Source organism: Typopeltis vanoorti, chromosome 2, assembly GCF_054136105.1.
Source record: "Typopeltis vanoorti isolate ZY-2024b chromosome 2, IOZ_Tvanoo_1.0, whole genome shotgun sequence".
Lineage (NCBI taxonomy): Eukaryota > Metazoa > Arthropoda > Arachnida > Uropygi > Thelyphonidae > Typopeltis > Typopeltis vanoorti.
The window spans coordinates 187,139,151-187,157,445 of NC_143550.1; the positions used below are offsets into that span (position 1 = coordinate 187,139,151).

The 18,295-nt window shown below is 36.5% G+C and overlaps 1 protein-coding gene across 2 annotated transcripts in view; it reads left to right on the forward strand.

The window, feature by feature from the left end:
• Positions 1–18,295, forward strand: part of LOC150109739 (solute carrier family 35 member F5) — a 456,325-nt gene that overhangs the window by 269,675 nt on the left and 168,355 nt on the right. For both annotated transcript variants that reach the window (XM_090409943.1, XM_090409951.1), the window contains exon 9: positions 11,856–12,025. In XM_090409943.1, coding sequence (XP_090266069.1) covers positions 11,856–12,025 — 170 coding nt within the window. The remainder of the gene's footprint in view (positions 1–11,855; positions 12,026–18,295) is intronic.

Genomic DNA, 18,295 nt, shown 5'->3' on the forward strand with positions numbered 1-18,295 from the left:
TCGTTGGATTTGCCATTATTTTGTTCACTAATTGATAAGTTGTAAACATTTTTTTTTTTTTTTTTAATAAAATATTTAAAATTTTTTTTTTTTTTAATTTGAGGATAATCATGAGTGTATCAAAGAAATCGAAGACCTATCATTTTCACAAGGAATGGGAAATAGATTATTTCTTTACAATGGTAAATGGAAAGTGTTGTTTGATTTGTAATTCATCTGTAGCAATTCCAAAAAAAAGGTAATATTAAGAGACATTTTCGATCGCTATTTGCAAAATATGATGAAGATTTTCCCAAAAATTCCGAAATACGTGAATCAAAAATTATAAATTTAAAGGCAGGACTTTCTGGACAACAAAATATGATTTCGAAAATAATAAATAAACCAATATCAGCCACTATTGCATCTTTGAAAGTGTGTCATTTATTAGCAAAAGCAAAAAAGCCTTTTACTGATGGAGAGGTTAATAAAATAATCGTTTCTTGCAGTAGCAGAATCTTTATTTTCTGATTTTAAAAATAATTTTTTTTTATTTTTGTAAGATATTTCGTTTCGAATATTAAAGATTTACAACTTTCAAGAACAATGGTTAGGAGAAGAGTTGAAATTTTAAGTGCCAATCTGAATACTCAGTTAATGTCAGATATTCACCAGTGTGTTGCATTTTCATTACAATTTGATGAATCAAATGACTTCACTAATACTGCTCAGTTAATGGTATTTATTTGCATGGTATTTCAAGATTATTCAAGTAAGAAGAACTTTTGAAAATTGTACCATTATTGGGAAGGACTAGGGGAGAAGACATTTTTTCGGCATTTGATGAATTTGTGAAACAACACAAACTTTTGCTTTTTAAACTTATGTCTATTACATTACTACTGGTCTCCTGCAGTGGTAGGTAATAAATCAGGCTTCATTTCATTATGTAAAAACGATGACAAATATCCAGATTTTTTAACGTACCACTGTATTATTCACCAACAAGTACTGTGTAGTAAAAGATTAAACACAAAAGATGTTCTGGATATTACATTTAAAATTGTAAATTCTGTTCGAGAAAAAGCCCTGCAACGGCGGTTATTTAAATTACAGGCAGATGATGATAGGGAACTTCTGTTGTACAATAATCTTCCACTGGCTCAGCAGAAGTAAATTTTTAGAAAGATTTCTTGTATTAATTAATGATATAAAAATTTTTCTTGATGAAAAAGGAGATATTTATCCACAATTGAGTGATAAAAGATGGTTGTTACACTTATAATTTTTAGTAGATTTCTGTACAAAATTAAGCAATTTAAATTTAGAGTTACAAGGTAGAGATAAAAATTTAATTGACATGTTAAGTTCAATAAAAAGTTTCAAACAATACTTACTTTTATTAAAGAAAAATATAAATGACGGCAAATTTAGACATCTCCCATATTTATTAAAATTTTTTGAACAAAATCAAGAAATGCTTCGCTGTGATTTAAAAGAATTTATTCGTGAAATAGAATTAGTTGAGGAAGAAATAAATTCAAGATTTAAAGATTTTAATAAAACTGAAATGATTGTATCTTTTATCAATAATCCATTTCAAGAAAACTTGAACATCACAGAAATTTCAAATAAAATTAGTGGGCTATTTGATATAAACCAAGCTGAAGTAGAACTTGAGATAATAAACATTCAGAATAGTTTACATTTAAAATCAATAAGCAATGAAGTCATTTAGAAGCATACACATGAAAAATTTCCAATATTAACTGATATTGCGCAATTTGTTTCGGATCGACATATGACTGCTTTTTCAAATATGAAGTCATAAAAAATAAATGAAGAAACCAAATTACAAATGATCATTTGGATGATTGTCTGCGATTGGCCACTTCTTCATATCAACCTGACTATGAAAATATTGCGAGGTCCAAACAATGCCAAATTTCACATTAACTTTTTTTTTTAATCAACCAGCATTTCCTGTAACTTGTAAGTTTGTAATCAATCTGTTGGTTTTTCTAACTTTGGTTTTCCAAAATAGAGAAATAAATATTTTATCCTAATATATTTGTTTTATTTGTTGTATTAAAATAATTAAAAGTGATAAATAAATTTTTAAATACACAAAGATTCTAGTTTCTTTAAAGTTTTTAGGGCTGGGAGAGTGGGTTCTCCGAATTGAGCGAGCGCATTTAACTGCATAGTTGTGCATAATCAGATATCAGGTTGGGGGAACGTGATCTATATAAGAGTAGATCACCGAATAACTTAGTATAGAAAAGTAGCTCGCATAGTAAAAAAGGTTGAACTGAAAAATGCTTGATGCATTTTCAGAGGTTTTCAGGTATCATCCTATATGTAAGTGGTGAATTGAGCCTCTATGATCTCTTTCGGCTCATAGAGGCTCACTTTCCTTACCACTTGGTTGCTGTACTCTTTCTGCATTTTGCCTTTTCTTTCTTTCCTGCAGATTTCTTCAAATTCATAAATATGAGAGATGCTTCTAGTCGATGTCCAGTCACTGTCCAGCTGCAAGCATAGTAAACAAACTTTTTTGTTCTCCTCTCTCATATCTCTGTGCTCTTGAACATCTTTTCCACATAGAATCAGAATGGGATAGTTAGTATAAGGCATCAAAATAGGGATGGGACAAATCAGCTTCTTCAATTCATGTATACAAATGCCAGAAGTATTAGGAACAAGAGGGAAGAATTTTTGGCCTTGGTTGGCACTTCCAGATCACAGATTATTGGCATTAGTGAAACATGGCTGACAGAAGATGACATAGCTAGTGGGATTGAATGTGAGGTATATGGTGTGTTCAGGAGTGACAGGGAGAATAAAATGGAAGGAGGAGTGTTATTGATGATAGCTGATGAGCTACAGCCAAGAAGAATACAAGTGGAACTGCAGGATAGAGAAAAGAGCACATTTGAGGCTATTTGGTGTGAGATTGAAATTAGCATAACTAAATATATGGGTGCTGCTATAGACCAGGTGATGGAATAGATGGTGGAGATAGTATGCATAAGCAAATAGAAGAAATGAGTGGAAGGAGGGTAATTATTATGGGAGATTTCAACTATGGTAACATTGATTGGAAGGAGGAGAGGACACATGGGAGGAAGGAATTGGATTTTATGCGGTTATTAAGGGATAACCATGTGCGACAGCATGTAATGGAAAATACTACGAGTCAATTACTTGACCTGGTAATTGCATCTGAGAATTTGACTGTAACGAATATGACCACGTTGCCACCAATTAGTGAGAGTGATCATAGGGTCTTGACTTGGGAGGTGGCTAAAGGTGTGAAATTTACAATTAAGAAAGGGTACATGTGGAATTAGCGGGCTGGTAAGTATGACAAGCTTAGGAGATTGATTGGTTCAGTGCAATGGCATGTACAACTGCAAGGGCTAGAAGTTGATAGTACATGGGAGGCGGTACACAAGTGTTTGCATAAAGCAATGGCTGACTGTATACCTAGAATCCGAATAATAAATCAAGTAGGAGTTAAATGGATGAATAACACCATTAAGCTTGAGCTGCAAAAAAAAGAAACAACTATGGAGGGAATTCAAGGAGAAAGGTGACCTGCAGGCACATGAATATAAAGTACCTTCTGGCCTGCGCTTTATACCGGTATAAAGCGCAGGCCAGAAGGGTAACGAGTGTGGTAAGAAAAGCAAAAAAGGATTATAAAAGAACATTGACCATGCAATCTAAAGAGAATCCTAAAAACAGTTTTTTCGATATGTTGCAAGTAAAAGAAAAAATGTATATGGCAGAATGATTTTGAAGAATGCCGATGGTAGGGAGGTAACCGAATCAGCTGATATAGTTGAATTACTGAGCGAGCACTTTGCAAGAATATATCTTCCAGGTGGTGACATTGCAGAAATGAATGAACCAACAGATTATACGGGAATTGTGGTGAATGAAGTGGAGGTGAGTGGTCTATTGCAAAACCTCAATGTCAATACATCTGTGGGATTGGATGGTATACCAGCTCATGTCGTATGTGAAGCGGCTAAAGAATTGTCAGTACCCTTGACCATTTTGTTTAATTTGAGTCTCGGGTCTGGGTTAGTTCCGAGGGGGTGGAAAGAGGGGAAAATAGTTCCACTGCATAAAGGTGGTTCCAAGACCGCTGTTGTAAATTACCGACCGATTAGCATATAAGGAATCGTTGTCAAGGTCTTGGAGAAATTAGTCAAGAAAATAATACAGGATTGGTTAGATGAAAATGGGATACTGTATGGGGGACAACATCCTCAGTAACTTGCTCAAGTTTTATAACACTCCTCAATTTACTGAGTTACTGAAGATCAATCCTCAGTAACGTGCTCAAGTTTTATAACACAGTGACGGCTGAACTGGATAAGGGTAATGGGTTTACAGTGATTCTACTGGACCTTGCCAAGGCCTTTCACAGGATATCACATGTTACTCTAATCAGTAAACTGGAGCAGATGGGAATGGATATAGGGTTGGTGAGATGGATAGGAGGGTGGTTGATGGAGAGATACCAGAGAGTGGTTTATTCAGGAGTGGAGTCCAAAAGATGGCTTGTGACTAGTGGTGTGCCGCAGGGTTCTGTTCTTGGACCACTACTTTTCAATTTGTTCATTAACGATATAGGAAAGGATCTGAGAGAAAGTGTTCACTTGTTTGCTGATGTTGCAAAGTTGGGTAGAGCAATTGTGAGCGCACAGGATGTCAAAATTTTACAGAATGATTTGGATAGTTTGGAGGACTGGGCTAGGGAAAATGGATGTCAATTTAATATGGCAAAGTGTAAAGTTATGCATTTTGGAGTGAAAAGATTAGCAGTATACCTCATCAATCTCCTGGAGTATGGTGGACCGTACTCCAGGAGATTGATGAGGCCAGGGATTTGGAAGTGTTGTTGGATAGGAAGTTGAAGTTTAGGGGGCACATTGCAAAAGTGGCCAAAACAGCTCATCAAGTCACTTGGTTGCTGAAAAATACTTTAACAAGCAGAGACAAACAAGTTATCTCTATATTGAGCCTTGATAAGACCCCATCTAGACTACTGTGCCCAGATATGGGTGCCAGGGTTTCTTCTTGATGGGGAGGAGGTGGAGAGGATCCAGAGACGAGTGACGAAGATGATAGCAGGTCTGCGGAATGAACCTTATGAGAACAGGTTGAAGATTTGTGGGTTGCAAAAATTGGTTGATAGGCAGAAAAGGGGTGATATGATTGAGACATTCAAATTACTGAAGGGTTTCTATAGTATTAATCCAGAAGATATTTTTGAGAATAGGATTGGTGGTGGGAGGACTAGGGGCCATACATGGAAGCTGGGCAAGAGTGTGGTTAGCATGGGGTGTTAGAACGAGGTTTACTTGGAGAGTGGTGAACGAGTGGAATAAGCTGCCAGAGTCTGTTTTGGGTGCTATGACCGTGAATGAGTTCAAGGCGAGGTATGATAGATACTGTGTGAATGTCGAATAGTTGCTCTTGACATGATGTTAGGGCCTCCCTCAATGAGTCTGTCGACTCCTTGGAGTTGCCCGAGATAATAATAATAGTTTTCTCAAAGGACTACAATCCCCAGTTGTTCAAAAACATATCAACAGGTTCCTTCTTCTCAACCACTTGCCCTCACACAAACTCCTTTCCAAGTGATGTATGGTATAAAATTAATCAGCTTTGAGATAACATGAAACTCGATCTGTTTATATTATATTATTATTAATAATAATTATTATTATTATTATTAATAATAATTATTATTATTATTAATAATTAAAGTTAAAGAATAAGAAAAATCCATTGTATTAATTCTAGAGCAGCGTGTTTAATCTAAGATATTCCAGGCAGCTTCTGTGCCTAAAAAAATTCCATTAGTATTCTAGATGGCCACACCATCTGTAACGTTATTAACATGTTGCCTGCTGACTATGACAACTCATAGTCGGGCATCTACATTAGGATGTCAGCTACAAGTTTTTTTGTATCATATTTGTGATAAATGAGTACTGTTGCAGACTATGAGATAATTCATTGCTGATGCAGGTGTTTCAAATGGGGAGATTGGCATACAACGTGATTATAGTAAATCATAAATACTTTTTCTATGTGAACAAATGAGAGAATTAAAACAACGGAATTGTAAATTATATACAAAGATTACAACACTTGAGTTGTACGAATGCGATTTCAAAGCTCACATGTTGATATTTCTATAAATTAAAGATGCCAAGAAATTATATTCTTGGTTTAATCCTTTATCCAAATGTAAGCAAGCAAAGTTTGTGCATGAAGTAACTTCATGTCTGGTCAACTTGTATATAGAGGATAATGACTTCACATCACTTGCTCTGGTATCCCATAATGCAAAACACATAACCTTATGGATATGTATAATGTTATGCGTTATGGAAAGAGTCGCTACCCAGACCAGTTTTGACCTTTATTGGGGTCTCATCAGTGGAAACCAGGCCCAGAAGGGATACTAAGGTTGAAGTGTTGCAGAAGTCATATTTCCATGTATAAGTAGCCAAAAGGTGTCACACCTTATTACTAAAATACTCTGGATTAGAGGATTGATTAGAGATTTCCAGATCTGCAAAACTTAAATACTGATCTTTGTTATATTCCCATGATTTCTCAACTATTTGTCATAAAGAAAAAATCTGATCCTGACAGCCTCTATTTGGCCTGAATCCAGCTTGTTCTTCAAGCTTTGATATTACTAGTTCAAAGTTTCTAGATCCGAGCAGGAAGGAAGCATCTAGCTTATTAGAAGTGAGCAGTACCAAAATCGGACTGATGTCAATAGGCAGTTAACGTAAGTTCCTTATTTTTTTTATAGGTGTGAACCAATTTCTCTTTGTGATATACAGAGATAACTTGACGAAATATCTTGTTGATGACATGTATAAAAGAAGTATTTATTCATATGCCAACTACAAAATAATTCACTTTTTGTTCCTTGACTGAAAAGTATACAGCTGCAGTGACAAAGTAAAAAAAAAAAAAAAAAATTATATTTTTGAAGAAAAAATACGAACATTTTGTCATAGGCAACAAGTTTGATTGGCTTATGGTAGCAGCATGAGGACGTTCGTGCAACTCACTTCTAACGAGCTGGTTGCTCCCTTCCCATGTGGGGCTATAAACTTTAATCTAGTACATATAACCATGTTCCAAAAAATTTTACTAATGAAAGGATTGTAATTACAATGACAAAGTGAAAAGTGTGATGACAATTATATATTTCTAAGGAGAATACATCATCAAATTCCTGCCATGTACCCTCAAGGGGTATACAGGATATGACAGTACTACATGAAAAAAATTACATCATTACTAACTTCCTATCTACAATTTTCCTCCAAATCAGTCTGTTACGTGTCAAGACTCCAATATTATCAGATCTTATATTTCTATCATCTAAGGCACTTTGTACCATATCAATCCACCTATATCTGTCTTCCTCTGAGTCGTTTTGCTGCCAACCTGGTAGAGAACACTTGTTTTGCTAATCTTTCTTCGCCCATTCTGTTTAAGTGACCATACCACCTGAGATTAGCTCTGCTAACGCATTCCTGGATGTTGACAATGTCAAGTTCTTTCCTAATATCCTCTTTTTAATGTGATATTGCCATTGATGCCATCTGTTCACGCCTATAATCTTTCTCAGGACTCTCATATCTGCAGTCTCTGGTCTTTGGTCAAGTGTTTTACTTCTGACCCAGCTCTCAGATACATAAGTTAAAACTGGTTTGAACACTGTCTTGTATACAGCTAATTTAGTGTTCCGACTAATTTCTCTCTTATTCCATATGAATTTATTCAATTGACTTCCTACCATACCAGCTTTGCTGATTCTGTTGTCTATTTCTATATTTAATTTACCATCTTCAGTAAAAATCATGCCTAAGTAGCTGAAATGTTTCACTTGTTCCACAGGTTCTCCATTCACAACACAGTTTACATTTTCAATGATTCTGCCTATTTTTATTGCTGACCTTCATACCATATCTATTACAACAGCTATTCAATTTAGTCAGAGAATCTTGCAGACTTTTAGCGGATTTATTTAGAAGTATAACATCATCTGCATAAAGCAAAGAGCTGACATTAACATCTCCAATTTTGATATCGTGTTTAATACCACTTTCCTTCATAATGTGATCCATATAGATAATGAATAACAGAGGGGAAAATGTACATCCTTATTTCACACCAGATTTAACATTAAACCATCTTCCTGTACTTCCTTCAATTCTAACTGCTGACTTACAACTCAAATATAGACTAAGTATTGCTTGATATAATGCTCCATTGACACCATATAACTGTAGCGTATTGAATAGCTTCTCTCTTGGCACCTTGTCATATGCCTTTTCCAAATCGACAAAACTTAAATACAGATCTCTGTTATATTCCCATGCTTTCTCAACTATTTGTCGTAAAGTGAAGATCTGATCCTGACAGCCTCTGTTTGGCCTGAATCCAGCTTGTTCTTCACCAAGCTTTTCTTCCACAATTCTTCTCAACCGTTTCTCAAGTATACTTGCATAGATCTTGCCAGGAACACTCAGTAGGGAAATACCTCTATAATTCTCACATTCAGTTTTATTTCCATTTTTATATATGGGTACTATTACAGCTCTACTCCAATTATCAGCAATTCGTCCCCCTGTCCAAGCCTTCTGAACCATGCAGTGCAGCCACTGTAAGAATCTTATACCACCATACTTCAGCATTTCTGGTCGAATATCATCTACTCCTGCTGCCTTTCCACATTTCAGGCCTTTGATGGCTTTTTCTACTTCAAGTATGGATATGTATTCCTGACTACATGCCTGGTCAGTGTTTTTTACCACTGTGCTGTCATCACTGCTTGTTTCATTTAGCAAATTTTCAAAGTAATTACTCCATACTTCAAGGATATCTTTTTCTCCTGTTTTCATGTCACCTTTATCATCTCTAACTCCTTTTACAGCACTCTTTCCTCCATTCCTAAGCTTCTTCAACAACTCCATAATATTTTGTCACCTTCTTGATATTTATTTTCTATATTCTTGCCATAGTCCTCCCATGACTTTTGTTTAGCTAGTTTTACACAGTGTTTAGCATTCTTGCATTTGTCTCTATATTATGCGCCTCCGTAGCGCAATTGGAAGAACGACGGTACATTGCGCCCTTCGATTGGAATAGGCCTAAGTTCGATTCTCGTCGCGACGGGAGGAATCTTTATCTGGTCGATTTCAATCGATGGTGAGTTAGCCGATCTCATACGGAGGTAGCAGGGTTTTTTCTCCCGGAAACTCGGGTTTTTCATCCCGCATACATACAAATCGGCCCTTCAGAACACACGCAATTTACAGACAAAAATTACTAGTTGTGGTGGTGTTGGAGGTGGGCGGTAGATGGCGTTGATTCGTAGTAGAGGTAAGGTGTAGAGACAGTTGAAGATGTCCTCCCGCGATGAGTCTTCGGACTCCTTGGAGGTATCAGGAATAATAATAATAATATTCTCTAAGAGCACAAGCTGACTTATTTGACAGGAACTTTTGATATGCTTTCTTCTTTTCCTTCACTGCCTCTTTAACTTCCTGTGTACCAGGGAGTTCTGATTTTTTTATCCTTGCAGACAACCTCACCACATGCCTCTCTGGCAGAATCAATCAATGTTTCCTTCAGAGTTTGCCACTGAATCTCCAAGGTTTGATTCCTGTTCTCAAACTCTTTCATTTTTTCTTCAATAATCTTTGTGTATTTTAGTCTACAGTTCATATCTGAGAGCTGCTCAACTTTTATTCGCTTTGAAACTTTCTTACATGTTATTCTTTTCTATATGAAATTCAAATTTGTCCTGCTCAACACTGAATAGTGATCACTTCCAATTTCAAATCCGCTGTACACTCTTGGATCCTGCACCAGGAGAAAACATCATAAACAACAATAACATAGTCAATTAGACTTTTCTTATTCCTAGCCTCTTCTCTCCATGTGAATTTGTGCACATTTTTATGTTGGAACATGGTGTTAGTAATAACCAGTCCATGTCCTGAGCAGAAATCCAACAGATATTTGCCATTATTATTAGCTTTGCTCTTTTCTCCAAATTTTCCCAAAATATTTTTGTATGTCTGACAATTACTGCCTACTCTGCTATTTAGATCCCCAATAAGGACCAACTTTTCCTTTTTCATTGTGTCAGTAGCTTTCTCGAGGGCCTCAAAAAATTCCTCCACTTCTACCTTAGTAGAATCTTCTGTTGGGCCATAGCCACAAATACAGGGTGTTCGGGATAAATTTGACATATTTATAATTAATTATATTTTTCCGTAAGTTACATGTATTAACACACACTTCTCTTCATTTAAAAGTTTGGACCCTTCTTCATTCATATACAAGATGTCAGAAAGGATGGATAGCTGGAACCCACCTGAATCATGGAAGAGAATAACTTGTATCATGATGATTCGTGCCCGCCATCAAAATAAGGATATTACGACTGCTGCCCAATGCTCCCTAAATACAGTAAAAACAATCAGGCATGAACTAGAGACTTGCAATGGTGACTACGAGGATGTAGCAAGAAGAAAGATCCCTAGCAGACGATCTGATTGCGTTCGTACAGCAGAATTCCTCGCAAATCTGCAGGAACAGGTGTTGAAGAACCCTGGCATTGGAATTCGGGCTTTGTTCGTGGAGTTGCTAACTATAGTCAAGCCCTGGATAACAAGGGTAGCCAATGGTAGGCCGTATGTATGGCAGCAGGATTCGGCCCCTTGCCACACCTCTGGGAAAAGTCAAAAATGGTTGTCTGAAAATTTCTACGACTTCACCAGTCCAAATGTTTGGCCTCCAAACTCCCCAGACCTTAACCCCATGGATTATTTTGTATGGGGCGCAGTTGAAAAAGACACCAATCGCACTTCCAGTAATACAAAAGCCCAGTTAATGGATAAAATTAAAACAGTTTTTCCGGCCCTTCCCAGGGAGACTGTAGCATCAGCTTGTTCGAGGTTCCGAAGCAGAATTGAAGCTGTGATCGATGCTAATGGTGGTTATTTTGAGTAAATCTTGTTGATAGTATTGTAATTAACTCTGCCTGTAATGTTTTTTTGTCAATTCATTAAATTTAATAGATACAAAGAAGATTTTCTTTTTCCTTACGAAACTGTCAAATTTATCCCGAACACCCTGTAAGTCTCATTGTCCAGTTTCCCATTCTCATATTTGCCCACATTACTCTACTTGAGACTGGCTGCCATTCAAGAAGATTAGCCTCGTATTTTTAGTTGAATACTATGGCTACTCCTTCTTTTCCTTGATTGTCATTGCCTGAATATAACATTTTGTATTTATTCCTTATCTGGTACTTAGCTAGCTCCATTTCTTTGCCATTCAGGCTTCTTATGTTGATAGTAAGGAGAATACTTAATTTAATATTTCAGAATATGACTGTTAATATTCTCAACTTAATAACTTGAAAATATTATCAACTTTAGGCCAAGGGGACAGTCATCATGTTAAACACAACAGTGAGATACATGATTCCTTTATCTCAAAATGATTTTCATTTATAGAGTATTTCTTGAGAACAACTTTTGAAAAATTTACTAGGAATGCATCTCTTACAAATATATTTATCATTTGACATGGCAGATTTCAACTCTACTTAAAAAGTAAAGTCATAAAAAAGAAGCTTCTTTTAATCCCTATTTTTAATTATTTTTCAGATTTTAGATCTTCACTTATAGTAAGACCATGTAGATTAGTTCGGATACATTGCAAATAACATGAATGTATTGGGTCTTTATTTTAAAATATTTTTACTGAATTAATTTATTACTTAGTTAATGTTTTCTTACTTAAAGCATAGCTGGTGTAGGGGTCATCAGTGCCACAGATAGACATCAATTGCGTAGTCATTTTCTCCAGGGAGCTGGATGGTCATTACTGGGTGCCCTCTTCTATGCAGCTTATATAGTATTGTTAAGAAGAAAAGTGGAAAATGAAGACAAAGTTGATATTCCAATGTTTTTTGGTGAGTTAGTTACTTTGAAAAAATGTTTAAAATTGATTGTATAATCATTATTATTATTATTATTATTATTATACCCTCCATGGAGACGACAGACTCATCGTGAGAGGTTCATTCAACTGAAAACATATTTATCATATAGAATCTTAAAGTCCTTCACACTCCTTGCATTAACAACACATTCTGGCAGTGCATTCCATTCACTGACAATTCTCCATGTAAAAAATTATTCCTCACACTTTTCTTCACCACACTTTTACACAACTTCCAGGAATGACCTCTGGTTTTTCCCCTCTCACCTTCTAATCTTTTTATAATCTTTTCTGGATTAATCTGATAAAATTCTCTCACTAACTTAAACGTCTCTATCATATCACCTTTCTCTATAGCCAGCATTCCAAACTCCTGATATTGTCTTAGTCACTCGTCTCTGGACCCTCTCCAGTGGCTCCACATCACATTGAAAACCAGGTGACCAGATCTGAGCACAACAGTACAAGTGTGGTCTGACCAGTTCCTTATACAGTGGCACAACCACTTCCTTATCCTTGCATGTTAGATTACTTCTTTCCATAGCAGCACTACAATGTGTAACATTTGCATTGCTAGCAATATGCCCTCTAAACTTCAGTCTACTATCAACCATCATTCCCAAATCTCTAATATTGTCCACTTCCAGCAGTACAACACCATCGATATAGTACACAGACTTATATTTCTGCACTCCAAAATGCAAAACCGCGCACTTATTGATATTAAAACTACAACCTCACTCTTTTGTCCAGGTAAAAAGTCTATTTAAATCTTCTGAAGAGATTCAACATCAGCAGTGCTACTTATAATTCTCTCCAACTTTGCATCATCAGCAAATAACTGAAGATCCCCAGTCAGTCCAGATGATATATCATTTACAAACCAAGTTAAACAGCAGGGGCCCAAGAACAGAACCCTGGGGCACACCACTGGTTACCCTTCTTTTTTGAGGTTGCTCCATCATACACAACCTGTTGGTATCATTCAGAGAGCCAATCCCTGATCCATTTAAAATATACTATTATTTAAAATATTTAAAATCTATTTCCATCCTCTGCAGGTTGTACATCAATTTATCATGTGGTAGTCTATCAAACACTTTTGCAAAGTCTAAGAATATCACTGTATATGATTCTCCGTTATCTAACACACTTGTCACCTTATCATAAAATGTAACTAACTACCCTTTACAAAAAACTACCAACACTACCTTTCTATTAAGCTTACATGGTGATCCGAATGCATTTTTGAAAATTATGGAGACAACTACCGTGTTTGAATAAAAACTTTAGTTTAATATAACTAAAATCTACATTCGACGTTTCGACCTTTATGTCGAGGTCATTTTCTTGAGCATAAAACTATACACAGAAAACAAGCTACACTACAATCAAACTGATTTGTTAAAGATACTGACCAACCGCTACAACAATTGTTGGCCTGACCTCTGGTAAGAAAAAAAAAAATTATACATCAACGCTAGAGTCCTATTATTAGTGTTATCTGTTGATTGTAGAAATATATTGAGCGCAACAACAAGTATCTATCTATATACATATATTAACATCATGATTATACTTGTACATTCCGCCCAGTTGATAAAGAATGGTTTCTAATACTAGCTGAAGATTGGCTAGAGTCCTGACTTATGCTGGATCTTATATATTAGGTAGGCTGAATGTGTACCATCCAGATCCTTGGAATTTTCATGCCATCTTTGTTGTTGATATTTGGGTGGTTTATCAGGATTTCGCAGGCTTCCTTAAATTTCCTTTCAAACCAGGTTTTTGTATGGTTTAAAGAGTGGGTGCTTTTCCATTTGATTTGGTGTAAGGTGTTGAGCGCGTGGTCTGAGAGGCCTGCTTCACCATAATGGTTATATTTAATGTGTTTAATGTGTTCTTTCTTGTGTATAGGGATTGTCCGTCCTGTTTCACCAATGTACAGTAAGTTATAGGTGCAGTGGATGCAATAGACTCCAGGATGAGCTAATGGGAGGAGAGGATCCTTAGAGGAGTTGAATATGGTTTTAAGTTTAGTGGGTGGTTTAAAGGTGGCATTGAGGTTATAATGTTGTAGGATTCTGTTGATATTTTCTGATAACCCTTTAATATGGGATGGCTATGGTTTTACTCTAATCTAGATTTGTTTTTGTTGTTGTTTTATGGAGTATTTTATTAATAGTATTTTTGTTATAGCCATTATTTATGAATGTGTCGCTGATGATTTTTAGTTCTTGTTTCAGGGCTTGCTGGTTAGAGCAGATTGTTGTATCTCTGTTTTTAAGGGTGTTAATGACTCCATATTTTTGTGGTGGGTTGTGGTATGAATTAGCATGTATGTATTGGCGTGTGTGTGTCAGTTTTCGGTAGACTGTGAAGGATAGCCTGCCTGAAGGAAGACGTGTGACTAGTGTGTCTAAAAACGGGAGCGAATTTTGATTTTCGATTTCGATGGTAAATTGTATGCATTCGTGTTGTTTGTTCAGGTGGCTAAGGAATGTGTTTAGCGTTTGTTGCCCGTGCGGCCAGATCGCGAACATGTCATCAACATATCTAAGCCAGACTATCGGTCTTAGCGTGGCGGAATCAAGAGCCCTTTGCTCAAAGGTTCCATGTAGAAGTTAGCGATTGTGTGTGGGGGAGGGGGATAGCGGTGAGCCCATGGCTGTACCTTCTTTCTGTAGGTAAATTTGTTTTACCACACAAAGTAACCAGACTAGTACGCGTAATGTTGGGTGGGAATTTGTTCTGTAGTAGGAAAATTGTGTCATTGATGGAGACATTAGTGAAAAGGGCAGAAACGTTAAAACTGACTAATAAGTCGTCTTTGTCGAGTGTTATGTTTTTAATTTTGTTTATAAAGTGTTGTGTGTTTTTTATGCAGGAGGGGGAATGACCTACCAACTCCTTGAGTGTTGTCGTTAATTTCTTGGCTAAGTGGTAATTGGGACTGTCTATTCCTTCCACGATTGGTCGAAGTGGGACATTTTGTTTGTGTATTTTCGGGACCCCATATATTCTGGGGGGGGGGGGGGCATGCGTAGTGGGGTTTGAGTTTTTTAACCGTGTCTGGTGGCCAAGAAGTGACGGACTTGAGTAGTTTCTCTGTTTTATCCTTTATCCTTTTTGTTGGGTTATAATTTACTAGCTTATATGTGTTGTTTTATTATGTTTTGTTTGGCTTTTAATGACTTAATTGCTGCTAGTTCTGTTTTAGTGAGATTGTATTTCTACAACCAACAGATAACTCTAGCGTTGATGTATAATTTTTTTTGTTTTTTCTCACCAGATGTCAGGCCAACAAGTGTTGTAGCGGTTGGTCAGTATCTTTAACAAACCAGTTTGATTGTAGTGTAGCTTGTTTCCTGTGTATAGTTTTATGCTCCAGAAGATGACCTTGACAATAAATTTCGAAACGTCGAATGTAGATTTTAGTTATATTGAACTAAAGTTTTTATTCAAACATGGTAGTTGTCTCTATAATTTTCAAAAATGCCATATAGAAAGAGGCATCAGGTCCCTACCTTACAATATAGCAGATAAAATACAACTAGAAACTAGTAATGTCCTGAACACTAAGAAAACCATACTAAAACAGAACTAGCAGCAATTAAGTCATTAAAAGCCAAACAAAACATAATAATAACGAAATTGGATAAAGGCAATGCCACTGTCTTCCTTGACAGGTCAACATATGTACTTCAAATGAATCAACTAGTAGCCGATAACAACATATAAGCTGGTAAATTATAACCCAACAAAAAGGATAAAGGATAAAACAGAGAAACTACTCAAGTCCGTCACTTCTTGGCCACCAGATACGGTTAAAAAAACTCAACCCTCCCCCCCACCCCAAAAAAAATATAATAAAATAAAAATAAAATATATGGGGTCCCGAAAATACACAAACAAAATGTGTCCCTTCGACCAATTGTAGAAGGAACAGACGGTCCCAATTACCACTTAGCCAAGAAATTAGCGACAACACTCAAGGAGTTGGTCGGTCATTCCCCCTCCTACATAAAAAAACACACTTTATAAACAAAATTAAAAACATAACACTCGACAAAGACGACTTATTAGTCAGTTTCGACGTTTCTGCCCTATTCACTAATGTCCCCATCAATGACACAATTCTCCTACTACAGAACGAATTCCTGCCCGACATTACGGCCCTCTTTGCCCACGTACTACAGTCTGGTTACTTCATGTGGCAAAACAAATTTTACCTACAGAAAGAAGGTACATCTATGGGCTCACCACTATCCCCCCCCCACACACACACAATCACTAACTTCTACATGGAAACCTTTGAGCAAAGGGCTCTTGATTCCGCCACGCTGAGACCGACAGTCTGCCATAGATACGTTGACGACGTGTTCACGATCTGGCCGCACGGGCGACAAACGCTAAATGCATTCCTTAGCCACCTGAACAAACAGCATGAACGCATACAATTTACCATCGAAATCGAAAATCAAAATTCGCTCCCGTTTCTAGACACACTAGTCACACATCTTCCTTCAGGCAGTCTATCCTTCATGGTCTACCGAAAACTGACACACACTGGCCAATACATACATGCTAATTCATACCACAACCCACCACAAAAATATGGAGTCATTAACACCCTTAAAAACAGAGCTACAACAATCTGCTCTAACCAGCAAGCCCTGAAACAAGAACTAAAAATCATCAGCAACACATTCATAAATAATGGCTATAACAAAAATACTATTAAAAAAATACTCCATAAAACAACAACAAAAACAAATCTATATTACAGTAAAACCATAGCCATCCCATACATTAAAGGGTTATCAGAAAAAATCAACAGAATCCTACAACATTATAACCTCAATGCCACCTTTAAACCACCCACTAAACTTAAAACCATATTCAACTCCTTTAAGGATCCTCTCCTCCCATTAGCTCATCCTGGAGTCTATTGCATCAACTGCACCTGTAACTTACCATACATTGGTGAAACAGGATGGACAATCCCTATACACAAGAAAGAACACATTAGACACATTAAATATAACCATTATGGTGAAGCAGGCCTCTCAGACCACGCGCTCAACACCTTACACCAAATCAACTGGAAAAGCACCCACTCTTTACACCACACAAAAACCTGGTTTGAAAGGAAATTTAAGGAAGCCTGCGAAATCCTGATAAACCACCCAAATATCAACAACAAAGATGGCATGAAAATTCCAAGGATCTGGATGGCACACATTCAGCCTACCTAATATATAAGATCCAGCATAAGTCAGGACTCTAGCCAATCTTCAACTAGTATTAGAAACCATTCTTTACCAACTGGGCGGAATGTACAAGTATAATCATGATGTTAATATATGTATATATATAGATAGATACTTGGTGTTGCACCCAATGTATTTCTACAATCAACAGATAACACTAATAATAGGACTCTAGCGTTGATGTATAATTTTTTTTTTTTTTTTCTCACCAGAGGTCAGGCCAACAATTGTTGTAGCGGTTGGTCAGTATCTTTAACAAACCAGTTTGATTGTAGTGTAGCTTGTTTCCTGTGTATAGTTTTATGCTCCAGAAGATGATCTTCACATAAAGGCCGAAACGTCGAATGTAGATTTTAGTTATATTAAACTAAAGTTTTTATTCAAACACGGTAGTTGTCTCCATAATTTCAAAAATGCATACCAAAACTACCCTTTACAAATCCATGCTGACCTTCATAAAGAATGCCATGTCCATCAACCCAATTCTGTATTCTATTCCTTATCAATCTCTCCAACACCTTGACCACAACTGCAGTTATACAGACTGGTCTATAGTTTGAGACTTCTGTCTTAGAACCATGCTTGTGGAATGGTACTATTTTGCCCTCTTTCCACTCCTTATGAACCCTACCGACTGGAAGACTTTCATTAAATAACCAGATCAAGAGCATAACCAACGTGGTGCACGTTCCTTAAGCATATGTGGTGATATGTCATCCATTCTCACAGCCTTATTCTCATCTAACCCAACCAACATCTGATACCTGTTATTTTCACTTCCAATTCTCCCGATACTTGCCTCTCTTCTGTATATTATACTGGATAATTTATACCAGTATGATATACGGTGATAAAGTGTTCAGTAATTCCACTATATCTTTTACAGTGGTTATTCTGCTGCCATGACTATCTACCAATGTTTATCTGCCAGAATTATTCTTCTCTTTCTTGCTAAATAGCAGAAAAAT